Source organism: Vicugna pacos, chromosome 20 (genome assembly GCF_048564905.1).
Source record: "Vicugna pacos chromosome 20, VicPac4, whole genome shotgun sequence".
NCBI classification, from domain to species: Eukaryota; Metazoa; Chordata; class Mammalia; order Artiodactyla; family Camelidae; genus Vicugna; species Vicugna pacos.
In genome coordinates this window covers 21521352-21531653 of record NC_133006.1, presented here as the reverse complement: position 1 = coordinate 21531653, position 10302 = coordinate 21521352, and the positions used below count along the sequence as shown (strand labels likewise).

General features: G+C 45.2%; 1 protein-coding gene across 1 annotated transcript; it reads right to left on the bottom strand.

The window, feature by feature from the left end:
* Positions 1-3333: 3333 nt before the first annotated feature.
* RPS10 (ribosomal protein S10) lies at positions 3334-9375 on the bottom strand. The gene is made up of 6 exons (XM_006202098.4): positions 9266-9375; positions 8286-8435; positions 7888-8059; positions 6314-6391; positions 4224-4279; positions 3334-3427 (listed from the first exon to the last, which is right to left on the bottom strand). The coding sequence occupies exons 2-6, from the start codon at positions 8433-8435 to the stop codon at positions 3386-3388; spliced, it is 498 nt and encodes a 165-aa protein (XP_006202160.1). The 5' UTR covers positions 9266-9375; the 3' UTR covers positions 3334-3385.
* Between the last annotated feature and the right edge of the window lie 927 nt (positions 9376-10302).

Genomic DNA, 10302 nt, shown 5'->3' with positions numbered 1-10302 from the left:
TTTTTAAATATTAAATTGAATATAGTCAGTTTACAATGAATGTGTTAATTTCTGGTGTTTAGCACAGTGATTCAGTTATACATATATATTTTTTTCCTTTTCATAGTCTTTTTCATTATAGGCTATTACAAGGTATTGAATATAGTTCCCTGTGCTATACAACAGGACCTTGTTGTTTATCTATTGTGATCAGTGATCTTTGATGTCACTACTACAATTCACTGAAGGCTCAATGATGGTTAGCATTTTTTAGCAATAAAGCATTTTAAAATTGATATGTACTTTTTTTAGACATAACACTTGCACATTAATAGACTACAGTATGGTATAATAATAACTTTTATATGCACTGGGAAACCAAAAAGTTTGCGTGACTCATTTTACTGCAGTATTTGCTTTATTGAAGTGGTCTGGAACTGAACCCGTGACATCTCTGAGGTATGCCTGTATGTGCACTTTATTGTATGTCCATTATACCTCAACAAAGCTTCAAAAAAAAGTGAAAGAATAAAAATAACACAAACTCCTTGACTTGAAGGAAGACCCAGGCTTCTCCAGTTCCTCTGTGGGACCCCGCCTGGGCCAGCAACCATTATTGCCTCATGCTGTTTCAGTCCAAACTGTAAGATTCAGCTCAGATGATCACAGTGACCCACCATGGGAGGATTTTCTCTTGATAATGCTTGCTCCCCCTTCTCCCCAGAAGCTACCAGTTAAGTTCCAACCATAGCCGCCGGGCAACTTACCATACAGTGTATGTTTCTAGGTCTGCTCCCCTAACTCTGGCAGAACCTCCACAGTCAGGTGTCACAGGCACTTTTGCATTCCCAATTTAGGCTCCTGCAAAGATTTTTTTGGCTTGGGTTTTTTTTTTTTTTTTCCTTTTTTTTTTGCATCAGTGTTCTTTCTACAGAAAGGGACAGCTTCCCAGAGATAGCTCCTTCCAGGACATCATTCATGCAGTGAACAATTACAAAGGAGCTACTGTGTGGGGCACTGAGCTAGGCCCCCAGAGCGAGGCTGTGTCAGACAGAAAATGGACAAGTGTCTGAGTAGTTCCCACACGGCCTGCTAAAGCTAAGAGAAGAGGAACACCTAACCAGAATTTGAAGTAGGGTGAGTTCTGTCAGGAAAGGTGATACTTGATCTGAAGAATGAACAAGAGCCCCAAGTGGGTGATGGTGGGAGACTTTCCCCGTGTATAGAACACCTCATGCAAAAAAAAAAAAAAAAAAAAAAAAAGGCCTGAAGCTGAGAAAGAGCATAAATTGTGCTGGATTCTGGAATTTGGAACCTTGTGTTGGTAGGCAGATGTGAAACTGTGATGGACCTGTTAGGCCATGCAAGCATTCTGGCATTTGTCTAGATTCTAGAAGACTCTAGAAGGCAACATGGAATTTTCAAAGGACTTTAAGATGAGTACCTCATTCACATGTTTCGGAAAAACAACAGTGGCTCAGGTGTACAGAGTACTTGAAATCAGGGCAAAGCTAGAGGCAGGGTACCTCTTAAGGAGGGACTGCATTGGTTGTGAGGAAGTTAACGGCAGCACAAAGCAAGGTGGAAGAACGGGCTGAGGCAGGAGGATCTTTCCCTTCTTACACAGTATTTGACATTATATGCTCAAAATATAGCTTTGGTTTTGTTTTCCTAACTAGACAGTGAGTTCCTTGAAGATAAATTTTGAGCCTTCTGTTTCCCAGAGCACTTAACAGCACTGATCCCTGAGCAGCTAATCAATGATTATTGATTGGCAAGGGCTATTCAATCTACCAAGGCAGGGGGAGGGGGCGAGCAGACAGCAAGAACCACCTTCAACTGCCTACCGAGTCCCCAGGTAATCCTAGAGAACACATCCTAGAACTAATTTAAATCATGAGGGAAAGAGCTGGCAAAAAGCCCTAGCTAAAAAAGCGACGTTTTAGGGCCAGAAAATCACCAAGGCTATCGAAGAAACCCATCTATTTGCTCACTGGCCTTGGTGGGAAACAGAAAGGCTGGGAGCTGACGTTTCACAGTAGAATCCAGGTTAAACAATCACAAGGCGTGCGAACACAGGCAAACCACTTGACATCACTCGAGCCAGGAAAAAAATTGGATAAAAAGCAATCTTTGGCAAGGCAGCCAAGGCCGCTCTGAAACACATTCCCCAAACACCACCTCTTTCTGCCAAAGAAAGCTTCTACTTATTGGTGGTTCAGAATACAAAGCTCACCTCCCAGGACTAAGTGCACATTCAGGGCTGCTGTCGGCTGCCACCTTGTGGCCTAAATTATAACTGCATGTCAGGACTGAAATAAGAGTTACAACTAGCTCAAAACCACTTGCACAGATCAGGATTTTTGTTATGAACTTCACTTGGCTAATTATCACTCCTTTCCATACAATGCTTGGCCCATAGTATCCCACAAACATGATTCCCAAGTTCCCACATGCCTTAAGATCCACTTCTATTGGTTATCTGTCTTGCTGGTTTTCCTTAGCTCGGTGGACCTGCTGGTTAGCCGAGCTGCTCCATCAAAAGCTTTGACCCCTGAGCACCAAGTGCGTATGTACAACCATCAGCAGTCATGGTTTGACCTGCAACCCAGTAAACCGGCCTGCAGGCTTGTGCCTGAGTTCATTGGGCTGCTCCTTCAAGGCCCACTTCCTAGCACTGTGCCAGGTATACGGTGTTTATAGTGCAGGACCACAGAAATGGTCCCATCAAACCCCTCTGGTACTTATACCAAAATGGCACTTGGCCCAAAGGGGAAACTCTCGACATACTGTTCTTGTCCATTTACTCATGCCATAGGCTGGGTCACCACTGACAGGCTCCAGGAAAACTGGACAGCACACTTCCCCTTTTCAAGGAGCCCTGAACAGCAAGAACTCTCAATTGTCTGGTGGTCTTCTGATTATGGAAAGATAAAAATCCCAGGGGTCTTCAGACAGCTGGGCAGTCCCTTTAAGATGTTCCTTCCTGTGCATTGTTTTCCCCCTTGATTCTTGTAACCCCTGCACTTTGAAAATTAGTCATTCTAGAACCAACATAATAGCAACTTTCCCACCGTGCAGAGCTGAGCCAGCATGGCTGGTCTGGTGAAGATGCCCAGCTTTCCAACCACCTCCCAGAATGGAAACCACACTGGATATGACTCTACAGGGAGGCTTGTGCTGGAAGAATGACGGCCTAAGTCAAAGCCAAGTATTGCAGTTCTAACAGCAATCAGTGATGTCACCCTGGATAAGGACAACTCCCAAAACTAATCCAGTCTTGTTCCATTTACATTCTTATCCTTAAACTGTTCTGTTCAGGCTACATAATGCAAACAAACAGGGCACACAAGATTAATCTTTTCTGGCTACAGGTTTATTCAACACAAAACTATCTCTTCCAACTCTACTGAGGTGGCTGACCACGTCCACGACCAAATCCGCCTCTCTGCAAGAGAAAGCACATGATGTCAACATTAGCAGTATGCCAGGCAACAAGCCTCATTATCACTGGAGAGGACCCCAAATGTAAAGGCTGAGTCCAGGCCATAAATCCCACCCTGTCTCCTATTGGATATGGGGCCACATCCACCTCCTATGCCCGTTTTCCTCACTGGGAATACGGACACCCACTCAAGAGTGAGCTCATGTATATACACACATGGAAGCACCTGGCACGAGGCACAATCTTGTGCCTGCCACACATATCTCCTTTTCACAAACAAGACCTCAGAGAACAATCATGTACTGTGAAGACCTGCCACAGGACAGTAGCTACCCCCATGGTGATACACCGTCCCTGTGCTGAGCACTTTACCCGGATTAACTAATCTCACAATAACCTTGTGATAGCTAAGACCATCAGCTCTACTTTATAGATGAGGAAACTGAGGCACATATAGGCACCTGCCCAAGATCACACCACCTGAGGTAGAGAGCCCACTCAATCTCCAGTGTTCAGTTCTCAATCCTAAATTTTGGTTCATGAAACTAATCCAGGGGTGTTACGATCACTAATGAAACAGATACCTCATGGAGAATCTGTGCGACTCACTTCAGTAATTTATATATATATATTTACAGAAGTCTGCATACTGTGGCTTAATGTAAAAACCTATTTGGAATTTTGGTGGGGGGGAGGGGGAAGAGAGGTGAGACCCACACTATACTGCATCCCTCTATGTGCAACCTCAAGGGCTGGGACCAAACAGTGACTCTAATGAAGAGCAAAAGAGGATACTTACAAACTGGAATTCGGTTGCTGACCCGGCCCCGGCCTCGGCTTTCTTGTCAGCACCAGCTGGAATGAGAAACATCGACGTAGATTCTTACGATCTAATTTACTACAGAACAAGGGCAGACAAGTCACCTGATCCAATCTTGCAGAAAAAGCCATGTCAGCAAAGATACCCCATGAAGTACAAGTAAATTACACCCTGCAGTGGGAAAACATCTTCTGAGCCATATTCGCCTCCTCCCTCTCCTGTGGGCAGCCTTCCTTAAGTCACCCTTCAAAACTCACAGTCCAAACTGTTGGCCCCTCCAGGAAGGCTGCCTTGACCACAAAGTCTGGATTATGTGCCCTTCTTATATGGCTCCAAACTACCCTCACCTAGCTCACAGAGGGAGCTCAATGAAGGAAGAACTAAGAGATAAAGGGCCCACAGAAGCAAAAAAAGCAATTGTATCACGATCATGGCAAAGTGGCAAACAAGATGAAAGATCTAGTGCTGTTCTGCCCTGTACGGCAGCCACTAGTCCAAACTGAGATGTGTGCAAAATACCTACCAGATTTCAAAGCTTAAGAGAATGCAAAATATCTCACTAACATTTATATGGATTACATTATTAAGGCAACACTTTAAAATATTGGATTAAAAATTAATACCCACATACTTTTGTCTGCTTTAAGTGTGGCCACTAGGAAATTTTACGACTCACATTTGGGGGACAGGCGGTGGTGGCAGGGGCAAGGCTAACAGTGAATATAGCTTCAGGAAATCTCTCTCAAGTGGGAGCCTCCCTTTGGCTCATTTCCGACCATACCTGTTGTAGGCTCTGGTCTGCTCCCCACCTCGCCCTTTTGACCAGCAAGCTGCTGCATCTCCATACCAATCTTTCACCTGAAATGCTCACTCCCTGTCCCACCCCCCTGACTTGGAGACCCAAGGCCCAACTGTCACACCCTCTGGAGAATAATTCTCTGACCAATTCTCCTTAAGGTGTGACTTCTAGGAAGAGCAACTACTAACTTTCTCTGAACTGAGAACCTGTTTACTGAAGGAATTCATCCTTACTATCCTATACAAGGTATTTAGGTCAAGGGCTCACTTCTACTTCACATATGAAGAATCAATCAGGCATGACAAAGGAGGCAAGGAGTCAGTCAAGATTCCCTTTTACACCTTGGTTTTATGTGACAATAACTGCTTCTGCAACAAGGAGAGTCTCTTTTATACAAGTTGAATGGCTCCCCATCACATTCCAGAGTAATATCCCAAGCCCTAGCCCAGCCCACAGAGCCAGGAGACCTACATTCTTATCCGACTCTCCCACTATCTTCTACTGTTTAACAAACCAGGTTCCATCCCCACAGGCCCTTCGTCTGGAGTGCTCTTCCCCCAGGTAGCCTCACCACCTTCACACGTTTGCTCCTATCTCACTTCCACAGGACTTTCCCTGAAAAATCCTACTGAAAACTGCCACACACACACCCCTACTTTAATTTTTCCCTGGAGCACCCACACCATGGACATAATACATACTTATTTTTGTTTATCCACTCCTACTACCAAAATACAAGTTCAATAAGAGAAGGGCCTGTTGTCTCTTATGTACACTACTCCCCTCCTCCCAGCCCTTAGAATCATGTCTGGCACACCATTAACACTCAACATTTGTTGAACACACCTCTGTTGTTCCAGTCAATGCAAATATTTAAAAGCAAGTTTCTGCACTATTTTTGCAGTAAGAAAACAACAAAGGTGATGTGAATGTGCCCTGCCCGCAAGCAGCTTATCACACAGGAACACAACCACAAAATAACACATTGCTTTCCTAGAAGTTTTCAGTTTTGCTCTAGAGGTTCTCAACTAGTCTTCTGTGACCCCAGAGGGCCTTCCTCCTAGTACCCATTCGTGCATAAAGCAAGAAGCACAAAGGACTCCAGCTGGAGACGATGTGAGATCAAAATCAAAGCTCTTTCCAAAAAACAAACAAAAACTCAAGGCTCTTTCCTGGTCACCTCGGCATGTCCAAGGGCTGAGCCCCAGCGAGGGCTGAAACCAGAGATCCTACCCCAACACCCGGATAATACACAGGATGCATTACTCACGGGGCACAGCGCTTCGTCTGTAGGTGTCTCTGTCGGCTTCCCCTCGTGTGAGTCTTGCAGGTCGTTCTCCCTCCAGACCTACACAAATTAAACCACACTATGAACACAGGCCAAAAAAAAACTAGAACTGCTCTCCATTCTCACTGGGCAACAATTTGATTATGATGGGTTAATGGGGACAGGAACTCCTACACTCAGAACTGTCAGCTAGAAACTTGCCATCATTGATGTTCTGGCTCCTCAAAGGCCTAGGAAAACTCACCTTAATTAAAATGCCATATATCTGCAAAAAGATTACTTTCTTGCACTGTATTTCTCAACATAAACACACATTTCCCAATTGCTTGGCAAATTAAGAAACCCAGCCATTTCTACAAACATATGAATAGCCAAAATTTTAAATATGACCCATCTCTGAAGTGAAAAACTTCCTGTGCAAACAGAAAAGTCATCTTAAGTTGCAAGCCCCATCTCTTTATAAATATATAGATGTCACTGAATCCTTTAGTTCCCCTTTGGGCTTCTCTTTTACCTCAATAGGCTGTGGGATATGAAAAGCAGATTTTAAACACTACTTTAAAAAAAAATTCTCATAAACACTGGAAGGTTCATCTAGTATTCTCTCTACATATTACCCTGGAAATTACTGGGTCCGTATTATTACAATATGAACTTTTTCTGTAAGTAGAAGAAATAAGATTGAACCTGCAGATAGTAGCTAAATAAATGTGAGGCCCCACCCAAGGCAAATTAGAATCTGTGTGGGAACAAACAGTGGCATCAGCACCCCCTGCCCTCAGTGATTCCAAGATGCAGTGAAGAACCTCTGCGCTAATTCTAGCTACCTAACCGCCAGAATCCCCTAGGCAGTGGTCATAAAAAAACGCAGATGCCTGTGCTGCATGAAGTCTCTTTCCAGAGAACCTGGACAGTCTAATGATCATGTTTTTAGGAATTTCTGCACCTCATCACTCAAGACTCACAAACTGCTCCTCCTACAAAGTTCCTCGGACAAGCTTTTTCAGAACCTATGGAAAGGGAACCATAACCTTGACAAATGACCACTATGAGCCAGCAATGATCAGAAGGTAATCCCCTCCCCTGCCAAGAAGCATGTTCTTTCACACTATTATGTATTCTACATCCATCCTCCCCTCTTTAACTTCGATTATTTTTGCTCCCATTGCCAAGAAACTCTAAAGAACTTTCTTTCACATGTGGTCAACAGCTTTGCTCTGGGCTTTTTGGGGATAAGCACTTCTCTCCTGGAAAAATTAGTCAATGCTCCACCACATTCATCTGGCCAGAGACTAATATTCCGTATTTAACGCTGTCTCCTGGGATGGCCTGCAGACCAGAGTCCAGTTCCATTACAAGTGCCATGACGGGGGACAAAGGTTCTAGGACTTGACCTGAGGTCCTGCATGCCAGAGTCCCTCAAAAGCAATTAATAGTGCGTTAACAAGACCACCTCCACATCCTACACAAAAACCCCCACCATTCCACGCATACCCCTCCTCCCTGAAACAATAACTTAAGAGCAGGCCCTCAGAGGCCTTGTATAGACAGCATACCTTTAGGCCGTGGCCTGCCAGTCTCAGGACGACTGCGACGCAGGGTGGCAGGTACGATCTCAGGAGGCAGGTGGAGGTAATCACGGAGATACTGGATACCCTCGTTAGTAAGGTACCAATAGAAATGTCTCCAGGCAAACTGTTCTTTCACGTAGCCTCGTGATTTGAGAGACTAAGACAGAAAACTACTGTTAAGACCCAATTAAAGGATTCAAGGGAGAAATCTAGTGCAAAGGGACGCTAAACTGCACAGTAGACAAGTTTTCAAGGTGTATCTACCTCACTTCCCTTCAAGGTAGCAAGCAGCTCTGGCTGTCCTGACCTCTCCTTGGAATTTGCCTTGAACGTCAGTGGAAAATCCCTCCATCTGCACCCCACTCCAGCAGCCCCCCGGCTACCTGCATGGCCTTCATGACGTGAAGGTTGGGCACGTTCTTGTCTGCCAGTTCGGGGTGCTTGGGCATGTGGACATCCTTCTTGGCCACCATCACTCCCTCCTTAAAAAGGAGTTCATAAATGGCAATACGGTTCTTCTTGGGCATCAACATCTGCAGGAAGGAAAAGCACTTTCGAGCAACGTACCCAGGGACCAGTAACCTAGTTCCTGGTCCCCCAAACGGCCATACAAAATCATTGTCCAACGGGTGGAAATCTGAAATACAGCGTGGAAAACATACAGGACAACAGGAATTTAAACTCCGCAAAATTGAAGACTAATAGTTTCTAGCTCCCTAATCCACCTTCGAAAAACGACTCAGGTGAGCAAAAAGTTCCCTAGACATTAAAAACAAAACGGGGCTGGGGTGCATACTCGCTCCAGACTTTCACTCTCACAACCACAAAGACATAAAAGGCGCAGACCCTGTAGGAGTAACTGGGGACCATAAACTCTACCTAGCGAGGAACGGCGCGGCGGTAGTTTCAGGTGCGCGGGGAGGACCCAGAGGAAAGCTCTCAATTCAGGACAGGCCGCCGACCCCAAACCAGAAGGCTAAGGCCTTCGCAGCCTCATCCCCTTCTACTCTTCCTCCAAACTAGAGCTCCATGGCCAGGCAAGGAGGCAGCTCGGGGTGGAGGTCTGCTCCGAAGGAAAAGCTTGCAAGAGGGGCGCAGTCTCCGTAGCCTCGGTCGGTTAGTCCCCACCACGCAAGGGCTTCATCCTCCCCTTCTAGGCCCTCCGCTATCAGGACGCCAATCTTCGCCTGCCAGCACCCCACTTCCCCGTGAAGCGAACCCCTGGCCCCTCTCATTGCTCAGAAATGAGCGTGCGAGGAGCAGGAGAGGGACCTCTCGCGCCAACCCCGGGAAAGCAAGGCGACTACGGCGGCGAGAGAGCCAGGATGGGGGCCGATGGAACCCGGACGCCAGAGAAACTCACCGCGACGGCTGTTGCGTCCGGGGCCGGAGCTGGAAAGGAAAGGGCATGCGCAGCGCAGCGTCTCTTCCGGGCTGCCGTGCCCCGCCCCCTGTCAGGACCCGCGCGCTGCCTGGGCTGGCCTCGGCAGTGCCTGAGGAACTGGCGGCTCCGTGCGGCGGAGAGCCCTGACTGCCTGGAGCACACGCGCACGGGGAAAGCGCTTCTGGGGACTTCTGACTCAGCGTACTTTGTCAATATACGGTCACTTTATTCTTGGCCAGGCTCTTTAGAAACTCGCTACTCTTTATTTTCTTCGTTTTCCGTCGTTGATCATTTAACTTATTATTGTGTAAGTAATATATGCTCTTTGAACGAGGGAAAAGAGAGACCATACAGGCAAAACAGTAATAACAGCAATAGCAATAATTAAATAATTAAATAAAAAAATAAATAAAAATAGAATCCCACCAAGCAAAGAACCGTTATTAACTTTTTCGTACATGTTCTTGTAAACGCACACGCACCCAAGGAAATATATTTTTTAACACAAATGGCATGTTTTGTATGTAGGTTACGGTATATTTGGTTAACCTGCTTTTTTTTTTTTTGTTTACCAATACATCATGATTCTCTTTTCATATGAGTTAATACCTGCAATTATAATGCCTACGTAGTAGTCCACTGATAGTTTAATCAACACTATTATGACTGCAGAGAGATATATGTGTGTGTGTGTGTGTGTGTGTGTGTGTGTGTGTATATATATATATATATCTTCTTTTTTTTTAAGCCTTCACTATTATAACTAACGAGACCATATACTAATCTGCAGCCTTCTCCAATATTTTCCTGAGGACAAATTCCTAGAAGTGTAATTGTTGAGTAACAAAGCACACATTTTTAGGTTTTGACACTTGTCACGCTGACTTCCAGGAAGGCATTATCAATTACATTACCACCAAAAGTTACTATCAAGGCCCTCTTCTCCATTAACTCTGCTCATATTGGATAATTCTTTTTCATTTCTGTCAATCTAATAGATAAAATATACTAATCTC

Coding starts and splice junctions, on each gene's coding strand:
- RPS10 (XM_006202098.4), bottom strand. CDS start 8,435: ATGTTGATGCCCAAGAAGAACCGTATTGCCATTTATGAACTCCTTTTT. Junction 8,060..8,285: donor ACGTCATGAAGGCCATGCAG/GTAGCCGGGGGG, acceptor TTTCTGTCTTAG/TCTCTCAAATCACGAGGCTA. Junction 4,280..6,313: donor CAGACGAAGCGCTGTGCCCC/GTGAGTAATGCA, acceptor TTCTCATTCCAG/CTGGTGCTGACAAGAAAGCC.